Source organism: Heptranchias perlo, chromosome 27, assembly GCF_035084215.1.
Source record: "Heptranchias perlo isolate sHepPer1 chromosome 27, sHepPer1.hap1, whole genome shotgun sequence".
Classification (NCBI taxonomy): domain Eukaryota; kingdom Metazoa; phylum Chordata; class Chondrichthyes; order Hexanchiformes; family Hexanchidae; genus Heptranchias; species Heptranchias perlo.
Genome location: NC_090351.1, coordinates 10,654,250 through 10,675,565, shown reverse-complemented (window position 1 = coordinate 10,675,565; position 21,316 = coordinate 10,654,250). Strand labels below are relative to the sequence as shown.

Sequence of the window (21,316 nt, the reverse complement as noted above, 5' to 3'; positions counted from 1 at the left end):
TTTAAAAATTAAAAAATTCCATACTCTGTACAACTTATACTATTCAAAGTATTACATTGTGAGGCGACCCTTCTCCAGGACCTCTAATAATTTCTTCGTACATGTACTTCTTCTAGTAAAACAATCCGACAGTTGATGGCTTGAATCCACCCATTTAATTTTCTTTCTCTCCAGCATTTGTTTTAAGCCAGCAAGGTCAATCCGTAATCTTTTCTCACGCACATTTTTCGTAGAGTGTACGTTATCCCACAATGAACGACTGTCTACATAACATTCAATGGGTGTAGTATCTTCAGTACTGAATAGGATGTCACTCAAAATATTTGCCAAATAGAATCCCATATCCACTGCGTTGACAAGAGCCAGTGTTTCAGCAGCCAGAGTACTTTTAACAACCCTTTTTATTTTCTTAGCTTCCCAAGCTAAAGGACAACATTTCCCATTCTCACCCATAAAAAACACTATGAAACCAGCTGCACTAGAATACCCATCAGGAAGATTAGTATGTGAAGCATCACTAAAGATAACTCGCTTCATTTTCTCTGGGTCACCTAAGGATGGGAACTTAAGTACGCATTTATCTATGTTTAATTTTCGTCATGTTTTATTTGCTGTTAAAACATTCTCTACTATGGGGTGTTTCATTAAAGTACTTAACTCCAACACATCAAAACTAGCATCTGGTCTAGTCTGAGTGCACAACCAGTTCAACTGACCAACCAAGCTTCGTAATTGCTCGGTCTCTTCTTTAGATATAACATAACCTCACCTTTCTGTGATGACATAGTACGATTCACCGGGATGGGAGAAACGCTCTCTAAATAGGACTGTTGATTTAAAGTTATACCAGACCCACTCTGCTTAATATCTAAACCAATATATTTAAAAGCCCCACAGGCCTGACTCCCAATTTTAAATTCTACTCTAATCTTATTAATGACGAATTTCTCAAATTCCGCAGTACCACCCCATAAAAAATCATCAACATCATGAAGATGCCCGAAAGCTTTCCATTATGGTACCAATAAAACATTGCGGGATCTACTTTTAGTTGAACAGAACCTATTTTCAGCAAAACAGATATCACCAAAAAATACCATACCCTGGAAGCATCATTCAGGCCATAGACGCATTTGTTTAGTTTCCATAGTTTTCCTTCCACATCTGCTACCTCTTTAGCCGGTTTCAGAAACACTTCTCTCTGAAAAGTATCGCCCTGCAGAAATGCGGCTTTTATGTCAATTGACCTAGACTCCCATAAACATGTTGCCAAAAGAGTCAAAAAGATTTTTAAGATTACCTTTCCAGCAGCGGGAGAATCCACTCAAACATCTGTATCACCCAGTTTCTCTTCAAAACCCCTAGCCACCAATCTCACTTTAGCCTTATAAGTCCGATCAGCAAGGACTTTTTCAGTACAAACTGATCTATGCAACAAAGCTGGTTAACCCTTATCTGTTACCTCAGAATAAACTCCAAATTCTTTCCAACTATCTAACTCCCTTTATTTTGCCTCTCTTACTCGTTTATCCGCAAGTTTATTGGCAGCCACCAAAACTTCACGATCATGAGGACTTCTGCTTCTAGTTCTGTTACGCGACTGTTCTGTCGTCTTTGTTTCTTGTCTGACCTAGTCAAGCTACATCTGCTACTTCCACTTCTATGTCTGTAGGGACTACTACTGTGAGATCTCCCTCTTTCATCTCTAGTTCACGATCGTTTTCTGACGTGAGATTCACTTCCAGACTCTCTATCACTACTTGTACTCTGCTTTCGTACTCTCCACTCTCTTACCCCATTCTGCCAGTCCATGGACCTTGCCACAAGGCCAATATGCTGAACATTCAACCAAAATTTAAACGTACCAGTAGCTTTGCCTGCACGTCCATTCATTAGTCCCATCTGGAGCATATATCAACCATGTACCCACTTTGGGCAATTGTTCTGTGGACGTGATAGCTCTGTCAAGTGTTTCTTGATCACTGACATTACCACTGTCCAGCCCTTGATCTACCTCAGTCTGTACCTCAGGAACCTCATCAAAAGAATTATGAACATCTGAGGCACAACGTGTCACGTTTACTTCTATCAACTGCTCAGAGTCCGAGATTTTATAATTAATTCCAATTAATCGTGAGGAATGAACTTTAATAATTTGATTGCCATGTTGGACAGTTATTGTCTTACCATTACAACCTATTACCTTACCAGGGCCTTTCCATTCCCTATGACCCTTTCTTTTACAGTATACCAAATCTCCTGAATTGAACTGCCTCAGACGGTCTAATGCGATGCCTTAGTGCTCTATAAATTTTCTCTGATACCTTAGCCTTGATAAAAGCCTGTCTCCCTGCATGCATAGCATTTAAATGCTCAGAAAAAAAATGGCACTAATTGTAGTACCTTCTAGAACAGGAGGATTATCACAAAGAACAGAAGGTAATTTGGGATTGCGCCCATAGATTAGTCGGTAAGGACTATATCCTCCAACCATCTGAAGAGAATTCTTTGCATGAACTGCCCATGCTAGGGCAGTTGACAACTTACACACTGTGCGATCAGCCAAAGTTTTATGCACCATGCTATCAATCACAGCATGATTCCGTTGCTAAAAGGGCTCTCAGCTGATGTATTCATGACAATTATATTCACATTCTCACACATATCTCTGAACTCTGCGTTAGCGAATTCACCTCCATTATCGGTCAAAAACTTTGCTGGTGTCCCAAGTCCAGTCCCCATCCATTTTTCCATAATTTTATCTGGAATAATCTTCTTCTCCTTACTATATACTAGTGTACAAATGTAAGGAATCTTACAACACCAGGTTATAGTCCATCAATTGTTGGACTATAACCTGGTGTTGTAAGATTCCTTACATTTGTCCACCCCAGTCCATCACCGGCATCTCCACATCACATATTAGTGTAGAAATACTAAATCTCATAGCCAGGTCAATAAATGTAAGATGAAAACATTTCTGTCTTTGTCCCATACCTTTAGATCCATGGCAACTACCTCATTAAAGTCACGTGCTAATGGAACACTTACAATAGGACGTGGCGCTGTCCGTCTGTACTTCTTACAGATTTCACAGTTCTTACTAATCTCCTCTAGGAGCGTCATATATTCCTCATCAACTACACCTGCATCTTTCAGCAAGATCTTTAAACGTTGACAAGTAGGGTGGGCAAATTGTCTACATAACTTTAAGATAATTTGTTTTTTTTCTCTCTTATCCTTATCGCCTGATGCCATTAATACTTGCCTAACACGCTGATGAGAAACATCAGGTTTTATTAAGGGTATACAATAATGCCCTGACTGAGTAAACTGCAAATCAACCGATTTCCCAAAAATGATTGCCTCATCATGTTCCATGTCAAGTTTCATTTTTGCCTTTCTCTTGGTAGCTTTACCGAAAAGCATTGCTATCTCACTAGAGACTACATCCATACTCCAGCTATCCTACATGGAATTACCACTATCTTGAGTGACTTCAAGATGTTGTCATCTGCAAACTTAAAACATGTAGAACTTTTATATTCCTTAACCTTGCGTCGATCCTCACTACTTAGTGAATCAAGATAGCATTTTAACCAATCTACCCCGCATACAGTTGAAGTACATGCACCAACTAACACCGTACAATTAAAGGAATCGGCGACTAATACATTCATCACAGGATTAAAACTCCTTGTAACCAGTATAATCTGTTCATATTCATCATTATCTTCATCCTCTTCCTCATTATCTTTATCCTCTTCTCAGAACTATTTTCTTCATGCATCATTTCAAAGAACGCTACGTCTTCGCTCTGGGCATAAAAAAGCTAATGCAGTGCTGGGTTTTTTGGCAAGATGTATAGAATATAATTTTTGAACAGAGGGTTGTGGGACTGTGGAGTGTACTACTGGAGTTAGTGATTGAAGCAGAGACCAACATTTAAGAATAGATTATGTAGGTGGAAAAGAGAATAAAGTGATATAGGAACGGGGCAGGTAATGGGATTAGGACAATTGCTGGTGTGTAGGATAAGCACCAACACAGACTGGTTGGGCCGATCGACCTGTTTCTGTTGTAATTTCTATGTAATTTTATGTATGAATAAAGTTCTATTCACAATTAGTTGAAATATATTAAGGAGATGAGAGGCTTGCTGTTGATATCAAATGTTATTCAGCAACTAAAGTGTTAACACGGCTTGGACTGATGACTCCACTAGGAAAAAGAGAGCAGTAAAACATCAATGCACTTTGATTAGTTTTAACAAATAACAGCACTTCCTTTTCTTATGAACAAACGTGGTGATTTAAAGCAAACAGCTTCGGGGTTAAACATTGCCTAGGCACAGTGCGGTAGATCTTAACTTTCAAAACTGGGCAATATACTGGCAGTAGTGGATCAGCCGCCCATTTTACACCCCAGAATTGGAAAGGAAAACTGGGCTGTGTGTAAAAAAGGCGGCTGATCCACTACTGCCAGTTTTCCGCCTGGTGGTGAAAGTCAAAATCTACCCCAGTGAGTTTATTTTACTTTCTCGTCAGTTTTCGCTGCCAATTTTTTCCTCTCTGCTCCTCTCCTAACCACTGGCTCCTTTATGGATACAGTGCCACAGTTACCAGGCACCCTCCAGTATCTCTCTCCAGAACCATGATTCAGTCACTCGGTAGCCCTGCTGTATGCATTTTGCTCCGTTGTCCCAAGCACACAAAATGAATTGCCCCTGGATACTGTACTAGCATAAGAAAGTACACCTGCTACCAAGTGAAAGGACTTGTTGAATCATCAGACTCCCTCTCAAAAATCAGACAGGGATATTCAATTTTCCAATCAGCAGCTTGAGAAAATACAAACCAAGGCTAAACAATAAATTTTAGTGCAAACTGATCCAAGCAACTGACAAACAACATGTGCCTAAAAATGCTGCAAAATTCCTGAAGCATAGCAAACTAGAAGAAGGGAAGAATTCCAATGCTAAACCTAGGTCCTATCTACCATCTCAGGTGGATGTAAAAGATCCCATGGCACTATTCGAAGAAATGGAATTTATTAACAAATTAAACACACATGTTTAGGATTAGCCAATAACTACAGCATTCTTTTAGGGATTAGTTTCTCCTTTTCAGATTCCTCTTGTGATCCTAAGAAGGACTTTGGTGAAATGAAAACAGTTTTCCTTTTACAACATTCACAAGTTCATGGAATGAACTCTGAAATAGTAAATTCCTTTCCCTTCTCCCAGCCCATAAATTTGTGATTTTTTAACACTTCCTTCTCAGACATGACTAAGGAAAACTATTTTATTCTAAATGCAGAATGCAGTCTGCTCTAATGTTATAGCCACTGCTGTTCTTGCTCCATTGCCATGTGCACAAGTGTCACGTTGGACCTGAGCTCTTCTGTCTCCTTATCCTTCTCCCTCCTTCCGTGCAGTGCTCCCTTCCATTACCTCGTTCTCCTTTCTCCCCAGCTCTGCCCCTTTCATTCCCCCAACCGCACCTGATGAAATGCTCACCGCCTGCTTCTGTGAGTTCTTCCTCATTGAACTTCTCTCCTTTTGCTGTCACAGGCTTTTGTCCCTCATGCACAGGTCTACAGCTTCCCTCTGCCTCAAGCATCCTCCAGCATGCTCATCACTTCACACACTGGCACCAAACTGCCTTATTTCTTTCTCTGGGCACCACTCTTGCCCACCATGCCCTCCTAAATCTTTCCAACCTCCTCCACATCTCCCTCTTTAACTTCCCTGTCTGCTACATCTCCAAAATATCTCCCCCAACTCCTCTAAAGAACCACACCACCCTGCCCCAGCCACAGCACCGAGTCTACCCTGGTCAAAGTCACTAACAACATTCTGTGCCACTGTAACCATAGCTCACTGTGTCTTTTTAAATTCTCCTTGACCTCTCTGCTGCCTTTGTCACCATTAACAACTCCATCATCCTCCAGTGCCTTCCTCTACAGTCGACTTCTATGGCACTGCTCTCTTATGGTTCCAGTTCTCCCTGTCACTACAGCTCTTCCAAGGGTTTCTCTTTTTATGCTTGTAATGGTCACCCCTTTTGTAGCCCAAGGCTCCATCCTTGGTCCAATGCTCTTCATCATTTACATGCTGCCCCTCAGCAGCATCATCCAAAAACATGGAATCAGGTTCCATATATACAAAAAGAAAAATTTGCATTTATATAGCACCTAAGGACGTCCCAAGGCACTTTACAACCAATGAAGTACTTTTGAAGTGTAGTCACTGTTATAATGTAGGAAACACAGCAGAGACCATGTCGTCGGGTCTCTGCCTCTTTTGCACATGGAGCATTTTCGGCAAACGGGCAGGTACACGAAGCCCCCCCCAAAACAAGCAAAATCCTGCAAATAATGTAAATGGGACGGGACTGGTGTAATGACACCTTCCACAGTATTTGCCTGTAGCAACGTTGGGCATACAACTGTTTAACTTGGCCATTCTGAGTTGCCAGGATGCGTCTTGAGATCAGAAGGTCTTTAATGAGGCAGCCAGCAGTTTTGGACATTTTTGCCAGCAATTTTAAAAAGTCTTCAGTGCAGTTGTGCTGTGCTGTGAAAAGCCAAGAGTTTATAGACCAGCTTTGGGATTGCATTTTCTGCCCCTAGTATATCCCTTTGCATAATCAGTATAACCCTTTGTAATCCCATTGTACATGTGATACTTGGAGGAAGATGAGCAGAAAAGTAAAACCTTATGGATTCCAGAGAAGTGAAATAATTACATAGAATTTGCAGCACAGAAATAGACCATTTGGCCCAACAGGTCCATGCTGGTGTTTATGGTCCACATGAGCTCCCTCCCTCCCTATTTCATCTAACCCTATCAGCACATCCTTCTATTCCTTTCTCCCTCATGTTTTTATCTAGCTTCCTCTTAAATGCATCGATGCTAGTCACCTCAATTACTCCCTTTGGTAGCATGTTCCACATTCTAACCACTCTCTGGGTAAAGAACTTTCTCCTGAATTTCCAATTGGATTTATTAGTAACTATCTTATATTTATGGACCCTAGTTTTGGTCTCTCCCACAAGTGGAAACATCTTCTCCATGTCTACCCTATCAAACCCTTTCATAATCTTAAAGACCTCTGTCAGGTCACCCCTCAGTCGCCTCTTTTCTAAAGAAAAGAGCCCCAATCCTGCTCAATCTTTCCAGATAGGTATATCCTCTCAGTTCTGGTATCGTCCTAGTAAATCTTTTTTGCACCTTCTCAAATGTGGCTATATCCTTTTATTAATATGGAGACGAGAACTGTTCACAGCTCTCCAAGTGTGGTCTAACCAAGGTTTTATACAAGTTTAACATAACTTCTCTGCTTTTCAATTCTGTCCCTCTAGAAGTGAACCCCAGTGCTTGGTTTGCTTTTTTGGCCTTATTAATATGCGTTGTTACTTTTAGTGATTTGTGTATCTGTACCCCCAGATTCCTCTACTCCTCTATCACATTTAGACTTTCATTATCCAAGCAGTATGTGCCCCCACCCCCCCACTTATTCTTCCTACCAAATGCACCACCTCACATTTATCTATTTTGAAATCCATTTGCCAATTATACGCCCATTCTGCAAGATTATTAATGTCTTCCTGTATTTTGTCGCAGTCCTCCTTGGTATTAACTATACCCCCCAATTTGGTGTCGTCGGCAAATTTTGAAATTGTACTCCCGATTCCAAATCGTTTATGTATTAAGAACATAAGAAATAGGAGCAGGAGTAGGCCATACAGCCCCTCGAGCTGCTCCACCATTCAATAAGATCATGGTTGATCTTCAACCTCAACTCCACCTTCCCGCCTGATCCCCATATCACTTGATTCCCTTAGAGTCCAAAAATCTTTTGCTATCAGTCTTGAATATACTCAATGTCTGAGGAACCACAACTCTCTGGGGTACAGAATTTCAAAAATTCCAAAGATTCACAACCCTTTGAGTGAGGAAATTTCTCCTCACCTCAGTCCTAAATGGTCGACCCCTTATCCTGAGACTATGCCCCCTAGTTCTATACTCTCCACTTCTATACTCTCCACAGTGGTCCCAGCATCGATCCTGATGTAACACCACTTCCCACCTTTTGTCAGAATGAGTAACTACCTTCAATCCCTACTCTCTGTTTTCTGATTTGTAGCCAGCTTGCTATCCATTCTGCTACTTGTCCCCTGACTCCACATGCTCTGACCTTAGTCATGAGTCTACTATGTGGTACCTTATCGAAGGCCTTTTGAAAATCCAAATATATTACATCTACTGCATTACCGTTATCTACCCTTTCTGTTACTTCTTCAAAGAATTCAATAAGGTTGGTCAAACATGACCTTCCCTTTTGAAATCCATGCTGACTATTCTTTATCGTATTTTCGGTTTCTAGATGTTTTTCTATTACATCTTTAAGGATTCCATTATCTTTCCTACCACCAACATTAAGCTAATTAGTCCATAGTTCCCTGGACTGGTTCTATCTTCCTTTTTAAATAGCTGCTTCCCTAACTTCTTTTAATATGCGCAGATGCAATCCATCCATACCACGGGTTTTATCCTCTCTAAGTTTGATGAGTTTATCAATTATCTCCCTCCCCCTTTCTATCTTAAATGCCTTTGTATCTTTTCTGATTTCTTCTTCTAATGTCATGCCCACCATGTTAGTCTCCCTGGTAAATAGTGAGACAAAGTAATTATTTAATATTCCTGCCATTTCACGGTTATTACCTGTGAGTTTATCATGTGTATACCTTAGTGGCCCTATCCCCATCCTGATTTTTCTTTTTCATTTATGGATCATTACTGGCTAGTTTGTTCTTGCTTTTTAGTGGGATATATTTCTCCTGGAGTCTACTGATCACCATTTTAAATGTTTCCCACTGCTGTTCTATTTATTTGTTTATCAGTAAATTTTTCCAGTTTATTTTCCCTAGTTCCATTCTCATCCCCTGAAAATCAGCTTTTTTCCAATTTGTTATTTTGGTCTTTGTCTTACTTATGTCCTTCTCAATCTTTATCTTAAACCTTATTAGGTTGTGATCGCTGTTGCCTAGATGTTCCCCTATGCTTACTTCTCTTATCTGTTCTGGTTCATTTCCCATTACTATATCCAGCAGTGCTTGCTTTTTTTGTTAGACTTTTTACATACTGGATAAGAAGTCCTGCAGACATTGTAAAAACTCCATTCCCTGTACCCCCTTACCTACCTCTTCTTGCCAGATTATTTGGGGATAGTTAAAATCTCCCATGATTATTATTCTACGTCCTTTACTCATTTCACATTGCAAGAGACAAACACCTACCCGGCATTACTCTGCCAACCAAATATATCGGCCCCATCATAATTGTCTGGAGCTGATGGTGGAGAACTGCATTCAGAGGCTCTGAATTCTGCATTCAGAGGGAGGCAGTGACAGTTGTTCAACATGCTGCAGGAGGGCCTTCAGCTGAACCCCAGCAGAAGCACAGAGCTGCCAGTCTGGGAAGGAAGGTCACAGCAGCCTTGAACCTTTTTGGCATGGGTTCTTTCCAGGTTGCTAGTGGGAACATCAGACTATAGTGCATTGATGCATAAAGCAGCTGGGTGATGGATTGTTTACAAGAACAAGCAATCACATTATTTTCCACATGGAAAAAAAGAGAACAAGAGGAAGCCCTAGCATTCCCAGGGTGTGCACAGGAGTGTCTCATACATGGAAAACAAGAGCTTCTACTCAAAGCACTGTTCAGCGTATATGTTACTATCTGCACAGAATAAGACAGTAGAATGCTCATTTCCCTTCTGGGCAGCCAGAGCACAAGCCCTCTGAACAGCAGCTTAAAGTTGTCACTGGGTAGCCTCAGGAAGCAGAGGATGCAGCAGCACAAGCAGCTTTTGAGAGTTGCAAGATTTGACAGACACTGATAGAAAACGCTTTCTTTTAATCATCCACATAACTTTCACATCACCAGCCTTTCCTGCATTTCCCCTATGCAATGGGATAAATCACCATTCTCAGTGCCACACTACTTTGCTGCCAGCTACCTCATTCCTCTTCACTGCACGTCCTTCCCACAGCTGCAGATGTGCCTAAAGCTGCCAAGTGTCTCAAGGTGGACTGCAGAGTTTCTATGTCGTGCATAAGAACCGCAGACACGCGGGTTATGGAAATACCAGCTACCATGGGATAAAGGCGCATTACACAACGACATCAACCGTCTGTCATGCTCAGAAAGCATCCTTCTTTTAAAAGCTGGGCCCTTATCAAATGTGGATGAAAAGATTACCCTCCAGCCAGTTTCCTGCTCCTCTTGTGCCACCTCTACCCACTGCTCACTTGTGCTGTGCTCCAGAGTGCTATCCTCAAACTTACTCCAGTGATTGCTGCTGTGTTGCTGATTGCCAGTGTGAGATTGAGTGACAGGATGTCAAGTGAGTTGCATGGTTTCTTGTGCAATAACTGCAGAACAAGTGTACCCAAGAGCTCTTCATTACAGCATGGTGCGGTGCAGCCTTCTACCAAGTGCTAGCATGGACCTGCTGCTCTTTGGAAATTCCAACGTCAGTAATTGTATAGGATGAATAATAAAGGCAGGACACGTGTTGTGCAAAGTCTGGGCTGGGGCTATGTTTCCTGCTTTTCCATCTCCTGCTTCCTCTTCCAAGTTACATCCCTGTATTTGGAGGTCCTTCCCCTTAAGAATGGGGAAAGGTTGTGGTTCGGTGAGTGCAACACCGAGAGTCATCCTCTCCCTCTTCTGATGCTGTGCTTTATCTTATATGAATTGAGTGGGCAGTATGACATTCTATCTGTCAGTGTAGAGAAAATATGTAAGTGCTGTTCCTGGAAAGAGTTGATAAGCAGTTGTCCATTGCCGGCTCCTACTGAAAGAGGTGGCGCTGGGCAAGAGAGGTGCTGAGAAATGTACAGTACAGCCTAATATACAATCATAAGGAGCAGGAGAAATAATAAAAGAACACAGGGTTAGGAGGGAACAGATGATCACAGTAAGAGTTACTGCAGTGGATAAATATGAGATTACAGTGCAGTCCCCTACCCTGCCACTCCTGATAACTTCATTGAACATTTTCTGGTACTGAACCCTCACCCTCTGCACTGTGCCGCTGCATTGATTTGATCAGTCACCTCCCATTGATCCAATAACCATCAGGAGGGGGGCCAAGAACGTAACTTTAGGAGACTCCAGAGGTGACAAAGCAGGGGTGGGAGTAAAAGCCATTGGTAAGTAGATACGCCGAGACCGGAACCAAATAAGGGCAGTCTTACGGAGCTGGACAATGGAGGACAGGTGTTGGAAGAGAATGATGGTGTCGATCACACCAAAGGCTGCAGAGAGGAAGAAGAGCGATAATGCACCTCAATTACAATCATTCCTGATTTAGGTTAGGGTCATTTCAGTGCAAACCAAACCAAATGCAAGAGAAGTTGACAAATGTAAGGAGTCGCACAACACCAGGTTATAGTCCAACAGCTTTATTTGAAATCACAAGCTTTCGGAGCTTTGCGTTGAGGGAGAGAGGAGCATTGGGGCTAGGAGGTGATAATACATTTGAGGTCAGCAATGCTCAAATTCGTGCTCCCTATTGAGTGAGCACCTAATCTGAGACGTTACTCCTGCCGGGTGCTCTCCCATGACGTACAAGCGAACTCAACCTAAAAAGAGCTGGGCCCAGCATAGTTCAATTTGGGCACGTGGAAAACAAAAATTACCCAAATAATGCTGGGGTCAATTTGGCAGGAGGAAGATCGACCCCTTAAGTCTCAAGTTTTTGCTGCATGTTTTAAGTCTGTGATCACAAATCACAGCAAAAGTTCTTCTACAAGCAAACCCACCAATTTACTGGACCAATACACATGAACTGGGATGGATTCAGTTTCTGTTTTACATGCTGTGACTTGGTAGATTCTAAACTGCTCTTGCACACATTTGTACCTTTAAGTGACTGGGTTCGTTATATTGCATTGCATGTCTTATTCTGCACAGAACCTGGGTTTGAATTTCTGTGCACGTTGCTTTGGCATGCAGGTAAATGAACCTTTCATCAGGTTTTTGCTTTTTCTTCCAATATTGTCCCCAAGATATCTTGCCTTGCCATTACTCCTGTTTCACTGCTGTTCCCTCCTTCCAGCCTTGCCACCACTTCCTGCGGCTTTGTAATCAACTCGCAGAATAAAATTTACCCGGTGTAGAGTTGGAGGAACCTTGGTCTTGGCTTTAAGGTGGGCTGGGTTTCTGCCGAGGCTTGAGCTTGGTTTGAGAGCTATAGTTGGGTTTAAGATTAGGGGTTGGTTGAGGATTAAAGGTTAAGTTTGAGCTCAGTCTTAGAGTTACGGAGAATTAGTTTCAGGGGCAACTTTATTTTGATGCAGGAGAGTGTTTATTTCAAAGGAGGAGGCTGTGTATTGGACAGAGTTGCCACGGCGAGGGGGAATCTTTTACAGTAGCTGATATGTTTTGCGCCAGCTTTGATATCACTCCCATCACCCTCGCTTTTGCTGCTGTCTCCCTGGCCACCACACTGGCTGTGCTACTGCTCTCCCTTCTGGTTGACCATCTGTGAAACAAGGGAAATCTCAGTCAGTGTTGGCTTTCCCTTTTTCAGGCCCCAGCCAAATCCCCCAATGGAACAACTGCAACAGCCACAGACAAGCATAACCAATTACTGGCCCAGTGATCAATATTAACTATTTATAACATCTAGATGAATTCTGCATCTAGCATTCATTAAGCCATCCACCTAGACAAAGCTGACTTATCTGCTTTTGAAGAGGCACTGGCACAAGATAGGTAATGTGCATTTCACATATACACAGACAGGCTGCATTAATCAAATTAAAGCACCCATACTACAGGTAGGTCACAAACTCCTTTTATAAAAATAATGTAAGGATTCTTGTAATATTAAAGACAGAACTCCAAACTATCGTTCAACTTTTGTGTACAAGAAAAAACAGGCAATGATTTAGTTTTTGTTAACTCGTGATTGTTTGGAGCCAAGTTTTTAATCTGTCTAAGGGCTGAACAGCATTGTTCACTCACTGCCATCAGGATCAGCTTGCCAACGAGTATCACTAATGAAATAAGGTTTCTCACTAGCTTTCAAATTGTTGAGAAGTACCTTTATGTCACAAAAGTCAAACGGCTGATGAGGTCCTCAAAACAAATTGAAAATGTCTGCCGTTGTGTTTGTAAGACACAACTAGTCAATGTCATCTTCATAGAAGTCATACGTCAACTGGAGGTGCAGAGTCATTATTTAGGAGTTTCAGCTGAACTTGTGAAATATTCGCACACTAGTATCACAAGGTGTAACTTCCAGGTTCATGCATTGTATTTTCACTGTACTCAGGTTGAATTCTTTAAATGAGTAACTTGTGTGGACAACAAAGATTGTCTCCTGGCTATTTTTATGTCAAATGAAATCCTAAGCCATGCACACTCCTAATACAAGCAGGATTTCTGGAAAAATTACACATTTAGCAAAATTTTAAGTAAATATGTCAACTGCAACGGTGCTTTTGTGTTCAGTTTGATATTCAGATCCAATCTTGGGATTTTGGGGATTCCCACCGAGATTAGTTTGGGGCCCTTCTATCTAGCTGCCATTTGTCATTCCACTAGATCCAGATCTGAGCAGGGCTGTAGTTACAGAAAAAAGAAAGCACGTGGTTTGTTCTGATGTGATTTTGCAGTTACTCAGCACAATAGGAAATTTCTAACAATGCTTTCTATTTTAAGGGTAGACGTAGAAGTTATTTTTAATATGTTGATAGTGCAATAGGGTGCCTTACAACAATGGCAGGGTTTCAGTGATGCGAACTGCATCCTATGTAAAGCTCACTGAGAAAGCGAAGATGATTTATATTGGAACGCTGAGCTCTGAAGAAAAGCAGATTTTGAACACAGTAAACAGAAGGAATTCGACACCATGTACCACAGACAAGGTATGTACATTTAAGAGACTGTGAATCAGTGACCAGCTGAGCCGTACTGACCAGGAAGGTGTCAGGTTCAATTCCCCATCTGTGCTGATCTGACTGATCTTAGCTGGAGCAGAAATATTGGATCTAAAATTTGCCTTGGTGAGTCAGTTAGAGAGGAGAAACTCTGCTTTTGATGCTATCCAGGGACCCCTGCTGGAAGTACTCCCTTAGGAATATGGTTTGCAGTAAGGAGCAGTCTCGGCTATGATTGTTCAGTGGTCAAATGACCACTGACACTCACCATAAAGGCCCACATGTGATTAATGGGTGAGGTACCTGAGGACACCTGCTCCCTGTGGCATTGCACCCCAATAAAGAGTCAGCGATTTCAAGAAAGGAGAGAAGGAGAGAGAATTAATGAGAAAAAAAAAACAATGCTTCTGACTGTTGATGGAATTATTTTATTTTGAATTCTGTCAACATTTCTGTAACTGTTAGCTCTCTAATCTAGCCGTTCTGTCCTGGGTGATATGTTTGTAAAGGGTAAGGGGTTTATAACTGCTCCTGCAACCTCTGGAGTCCCCCAACGATCTATCCTTGGCCCCCTCATACTTCTTATCTACATGCTGCACCTCGGCAACATCATCCGAAAACACGGTCAGGTGCCACACGTACACAAACGACACCCAGCTCTACCTCGCCACCACCTCCCTCGACCCCTCCACTATCTCTGATTTGTACTGGATGACCAAAAATTTCCTCCAACTAAATATTGGGAAGACCGAAGCCATTGTCTTTGGTCCCCGCCACAAACTCCGTTCCCTAGCCACCGACTCCATCTCTCTCCCTAGCACTCTCTGAGGCTGAACCAGACTGTTCGCAACTTTGGTGTCCTACTTGACCCAGAGATGAGCTTCTGACCACATATCCGCTCCATCACCAAGACCGCCTACTTCCACCTCTGTAACATCGCCCGTCTCCAGCCATGCCTCAGCTCATCTGCTGCTGAAACCCACATCCATGCCTTTGTTAATTCTAGACTTGACAATTCCAATTGCTTTCCTGGTTGGCCTCCCATCTTCCACCCTCCATAAACTTGAGCTCATCTAAAACTCTGCTGCCCCATATCCTAACGTGCACCTAGTCCCATTCACCCATCACCTCGGAGCTTGCTGACCTACATTGGTTCCCGACCGGCAACACCTTGATTTTAAAATTCTCATCCTTGTTTTCAAATCCCTCCATGGCCTTGCCCCTCTTTATCTCTGTAACCTCCTCCAGCCCTACAACCATCCACGATCTCTGTGCTCCTCCAATTCTGGCCTCTTGCACATCCCTGATTTTAATCGCTCCACCATTGGCAGCCGTGCTTTCAGCTGCCTAGGCCCTAAGCTCTGGAATTCCCTCCCTAAACCTCGTCACCTCTCTTTCCTCCTTTAAGACACTCCTTAAAACCTACCTCTTTGTCCAAGCTTTTGGTCACCTGCCCTAATATCTCCTGATGTGGCTCAGTGTCAAATTTAGGTGCTTTTCTGCTAAACATTCAGTGAACTTACAGGAACTGTTTGAGTTTAAGAGCTGCTCAATATCAATAGCATTTTGACACCAATACTCAAAGCACTGATTTAAAAAAAAGACATATAGCAATGTGACCCATATTTTCAGCAACATTTAGTATACAAACATAAATCCATGACATTGATTTACCAGATGTACTAACCCAGCCATTAGTCTTTTGATACAGAAGTCATGAGAATAAAATGATCAGCGGTGCTGTCAATAGAATTTCAGTAAAGCTACGGGTATTTGTGCGAAATCTACAATACAATTATAGATTTTGCCTTTTCTATCTAGTGGCTACTGGTCTGCCACTGGTGGTAGTAATATTGGAAACAATTTAAGGTGACAAAGTAAGCTATCACACAAGAATCATTTTGCACAACATCAAACTGTATTAGCTAAAGTGCAGTTGTTGCTACAGTTTATTGGTGCCAATACATTAAATAAATCTAGTGACAACAATGTCAATTAAAATTACTGTAACATAGAGTAGCACTCTCGTCTGAAGTCAGATATTTGGCTGCCAGTCAAAATATTTGATTACCATTACGCAACTCGATTTGCAAAGGACTACTCCAATGTTACCTACTTTGGCAGTTGCCACAGAACAGGAGATAGGACCCTATAAAAATATCACTTAGTTAAAAGAATAATCCTTTTGTGCTGTTAATTTAACAGCACAGAGGCAATGCTCAACACAGCAAGTTTCCAACCTTGGCCGTACCATGTGACAGTAAAGGTGCTGGTAGAGAGCAAGGGAACTAACTAGATGGTGAGTCAGACTGATCAGCTTTTGCATACCGCCTTTTAGCCAGCTCAAGCTCGTAGCCAAAGGCTTGGAGGTAGGCTAGCTGTTCCCTGTGACATTACCAGTGTAAAAGGTATAGAAGGCACAGAATTCTTAAATTGCATTCAGGAGAACTTTTTTAGCCATTATGTAGCAAGCCCAACAAGAGAGGGAGCAGTTCTGGACTTAGTTTTAAAGAATGAAGCTGGGCGGGTGGAAGGGGTATCAGTGGGAGAGCATTTTTGTGGGAGCGATCATAATTCAGTTAGATTTAGCGCAGTTATGAAAAAGGACAAAGATAGAACACGAGTAAAAGTTCTCAATTTGGGAAAGGCAAATTTTACTAAGCTGAGATGTGATTTGGCAAAAGTGGACTGGAAACATCTACTTAAAGGTAAATCAGTGTCAGACCAATGGGAGGCATTCAAGGAGGAGATAGTGAGGGTTCAGAGCAAATATGTTCCCACAAAGAAAAAAAGTGGGACTCCCAAATCTAGAGCCCCCTGGATGTTAAGAAGCATACAGAGTAAGATAAGGCAAAAAAGGGGAGCTCAATACTGCTGAAAGCCTAGAGGAATATAGTAAGTGAAGGGGTTAAATTATAAAGGAAATTAGGAAAGCAAAGAGGGGGCATGAAAAAATATTGACAAGTAAAATCAAGGAACCCAAAGATGTTTTATACATACATAAAGAGCAAGAGCATAACTAAGGAAAGAGTAGGGCCTAATAGAGACCAAAAAGGTAACCTGTGTATGGAGGCTGAAGACGTGGGTATGGTTCTTAATGAATACTTTATGCCTGTCTTCACGAAAGAGGGAGACGATACAGACATTGTAGTTGAGGAGGAGTGTGAAATATTGGATGGGATAAGCATAGTGAGAGAGGAAATATTATGGGATTTAGCATCTTTGAAAGTAGGTAAATCGCCAGGTCCAGATGAAATGTATCCCAGGCTGTTAAGAGAAGCAAGAGAGGAAATAGCGGAGGCTCTGACCATCATTTTCCAAGCCTCTCTGGCTACAGGCGTGGTGCTGGAGGACTGCTGACATTGTACCATTGTTTAAGAAGGGAGAAAGGGATAGACCGAGTAATTACAGGCCAGTCAGCCTAGCCTCAGTGGTGGACAAATTATTGGAAAAAATTCTGAGGGACAGTATTGTCATTTAGAAAGGCACGGATTAATCAAGGACAGTCAGCATGGATTTATTACAGGAAGTTCATGTCTGACTAACTTGATTGAATTTTTTGAGGAGGTAACAAGGAGGGTCGATGAGGGTAGCACATTTGACGTACATGGATTTTAGCAAGGCTTTTGACAAGGTCCCACATGGCAGACTGGTCAGAAAAGTAAAAGCCCATGGGATCCAAGGGAAAGTGGCAAGTTCGATCCAAAATTGGTTCAGTGGCAAAAAGCCACGGGTGTTTTTGTGACTGGAGGGCTGTTTCCAGTAGGGTTCCACAAGACTCAGTACTTGGTTTCTTGTTTTTTGTGGTATGTATCAACGATTTAGACTTAAATGTAGGGGGCATGATTAAGAAGTTTGCAGATGATACAAAAATTGTCCATGTGGTTGATAGTGAGGAAGTTGTAGACTGTGGGAAGATATCAGTGGACCGGTCAGGTGGGCAGAAAAGTGGCAAATGGAATTTAATCCGGAGAAGTGTGAGGTAATGCATTTGGGGAGGGCAAACGAGGAAAGGGAATGCACAATAAATGGGAGGATATTGAGAGGTGTAAAGGAAGAGAGTGACATTGGAATGCATGTCCACAGATCCCTAAAGGGAGCAGGGCAGGTAGATGAGGTGGTTAAGAAGGCATACGGGATAGCTTCCTTTATTAGCCGAGGCATAGAATATAAGAGCAGGGAGGTTATGCTAGAACTGTATAAATCACTAATTAGGCCACAGCTAGAGTACTGCGTACAATTCTGATCACCACATTACAGGAAAGATGTGACTGCACTAGAGAGGGTACAGAACAGATTTACGAGGATGTTGCCAGGGCTGGAGAATTTTAGCTATGAGAAAAGATTGGATAGGCTGGGGTTGGTTTCTTTGGAACTGAGAAGGCTGAGGGGAGATTTAATTGAGGTGTATAAAATTATGAGGGGCTTAGATAGAGTGGATAGAAGGACCTATTTCCCCTAGCAGAGGTGTCAATAACCAGGGGGCACAGATTTAAAATGATTGATAGAAGGATTAGAGGGGAGTTGAGGAGAAATTTTTTCACCCAGAGGGTGGTGGGGGTCTGGAACTCACTGCCTGGAAGGGTGGTAGAGGCAGAAACCCTCATTGCATTTAAAAGGTGCTTGGATGTGCACTTGAGGTGCCGTAACCTGCAAGGCTACAGATCAAGAGCTGGAAAGTGGGATTCGGCTGGGTAGTTCTTTTTCGGCCAGCTCAGACATGATGGGCCGAATGTCCGCCTTCTGTGCTGTAAATTTTTATATCATCAATTTATTTTGCTGTTGCTCATATCAACATATTTGTATTCCTCCACTATTTGTCTCTGCACCAGCATCTATGTTTAAGTGGGTCAATAGGAATAATTTTGAAGACGACATCAAGGCCAAGCTTTAGAGCAGATCATACTTCCAAGTTCTTGTTGACTGGCTGTGGAGAAATTAGGTCAGTATTTAATAATAATTATACAGGACTATGCCAAACACCAACAACAAACATATGCTTTCTAAACTGTCCATCAGCTTAGCTGGCTTACAGAACAAGAATATAGACATACACAATGCCTGCCATAGTAAATCAAGTTTAAAAAAAATTCATTCACGAGTTATCAAAGACCTATTTGCTACCTCTTTGGAACAGTAGTTAGTATAACTGCACTTGAACTTTACCTGTTGCTATTCTCTCCTGTTTGTTATAATCAGGCTCTGCTCGCTTCCTGTATCAGCTTTGATGAGAGATCTCCAATCAACACTTTAACCTTTTGTTCCTCTTTGTTGTGCACAGCATTTTCTGTTTTATTACAGAAAATCAAGAAACCCTATTGACCTCTTCACTCTATAAATAAAAGAATCAGAAATTGAAAAGAATAAAGTGAAGTTTTTGTTTAAAATTGTTTAATCCAGATTGCCCTCAAAGTTGTATGCTTGACTGGGTGGAAGAGGAAACGATTTTAAAATCCCCTGGCCCAGCAATAACTAATGAAACAGACACAGGTTTAAAAAGTGATGCAGTAGCCTTTCTCCAATGCACAGCACGTCAGTGTGCCGACATACTGTGCCACGGAGTGATACTGCACTAGGCATCAACAGCTTCAGAGCACCAGTGGCCTGGTAAGGAAAAGATTCTCTTCACTTCTTTGGTAAAGGAGAAGCATAAAAAATGTATACCTACAACTCTTTAAATCAATGTCTACTTTTTCATTAAAATTAGTGGAGAGGGGAAAATATACCCCTCTAAGGTAGACATGGTGGGGAATTCTGTGTGCCAATAAAGTCACATTGATCAGAGCAGCACCAGAGATGAGGGGTATGATTTTAACTCAGAAAAACGGGTAAGTTGGGGGCAGTAAAAATTTTAAAAATCTAAAACCTGCTGGGGTTTTACTAACACCATCAGCAACTGGATTGAGAATAAATGCCCTTTCATAAAGCCCCAAGTTGCAGTGATCATTGGTAAAACAGTATACACTCAATTCATACCTATTGTCTTCATACTGTAGCTGTTACTAATCCAACGGGTTTTTTACAAGTATTTTATTCCTCTTCTTAAAATATTGTTCAACAACTGCGTCAAAAGATTTCAGACTGGCATAACACTGACCAGTTAAACACTCTTTCATTTTACAGGTCCTACTAGCAGATGCAATGGAAACTGACTCAGATTCTTTGAATTTGTGTTGCTCTGCATTCTCTTGTCTCTCGGAAATATCTGGTGACGATCGAGGCACTGTTTCCACCAATGACGTGCTTGCATTCACAACTGGCAGCAGTGATAGCCCAGAGGATTTCTGGAGGGTAGGGTTGCTGTTTCCAGTTGGTTGTCTTTTTAAATGATGATGTGGAGATTTCCCATCATGCCACACCTCCAGCAATGACGTCTGTCTTGCCTTTACATGTACTGCCACCGCAAACAAAGGCGCCTTGGAGTTCTGTTCTATGAGCAAGGGTACTTTGACTTTCTGGTTTGATGGTACTTGTGTTTTGTTAGTATTATTTTTTTCACAAAATATATCCTCATTACTGTCAGAACTCGGCCCTTCTCTACTCAGATTGCTGTCCTCGTTCTGGTCTTGCCAGACACGTTTTGGTGGTACCTGTATTTTGTCAGTATTCATTTTTTCATGAAATACATCCTCATTACTGTCAGAACTCGGCCCTTCTGTACCCAGATTGTTGCCTCCATTGCAGTCTTGCCATCCCTTCTCTGGTGACTCAAACACCACACCCTTAGGAATATCCAGAGCTCTTATTCTTAAATACCGGTGAAACGGTATTTCGTTGCATTTTGCTTTATGCCCCCACATAAATCTTTCCACCGTTTCTGGAACTAGGATTTGCTTCGACTCATCATTTGGACTCAGATACTGGCAGAAGTAAGCCTCGCATGCTTTACTTTTCACAACAGGGATAATTGCGCAGGGTTTCAGCCTGGCCACAAACTCTTGCAACTCCTGATATGAAGAGTGATCTGAATAGGAAACCACATGTATGTCTTTGTGCCTGACCTTCATTCTGCGGCCTGTGGGGATAATGGCAATCGTAGGACACATCTGATTCCATCTGACCATGTTGAAGCGATTAATCTCGTTCTGGTCAACCACGTGGATTTTTCCAGCTCCCACCTCTGAAGTGAAGACATCACTCAGTCCCAGCAGCTGAAACATCTGAAGTCTCTGAGGACTCACCACAATCCAGGTTTTAAATGCCAGGGCCAACTCCGTTAATAAGGATTCTTTGCCCAAGTTATACAGACCTGTAATTAAAAGGTAGAATGGTGTTTCAGATACAATGTGCTCAAACATTTAAAACTGTAAAAGGAAAAAGAAAAGGGAAAGGGAAAAGCAAAGAAAGGAAAAAAAAC

The 21,316-nt window shown here is 41.9% G+C and overlaps 1 protein-coding gene across 4 annotated transcripts in view; it reads right to left on the bottom strand.

Moving 5' to 3' along the window:
* dclre1b (DNA cross-link repair 1B) overlaps positions 1–21,316 on the bottom strand; it is an 86,489-nt gene that overhangs the window by 46,891 nt on the left and 18,282 nt on the right. For 2 of the 4 annotated variants that reach the window (XM_068007308.1, XM_068007307.1), the window contains exons 5-7: positions 19,936–21,208; positions 19,126–19,291; positions 11,460–12,557 (exon numbers count right to left, since the gene is read on the bottom strand). In XM_068007308.1, coding sequence (XP_067863409.1) covers positions 19,962–21,208 — 1,247 coding nt within the window. In that variant the 3' untranslated portion in view covers positions 11,460–12,557; positions 19,126–19,291; positions 19,936–19,961. Of the gene's footprint in view, positions 1–11,459; positions 12,558–19,125; positions 19,292–19,935; positions 21,209–21,316 lie in introns of those variants that run through there. The other 2 variants (XM_068007310.1, XM_068007309.1) reach the window with 1 other exon arrangement.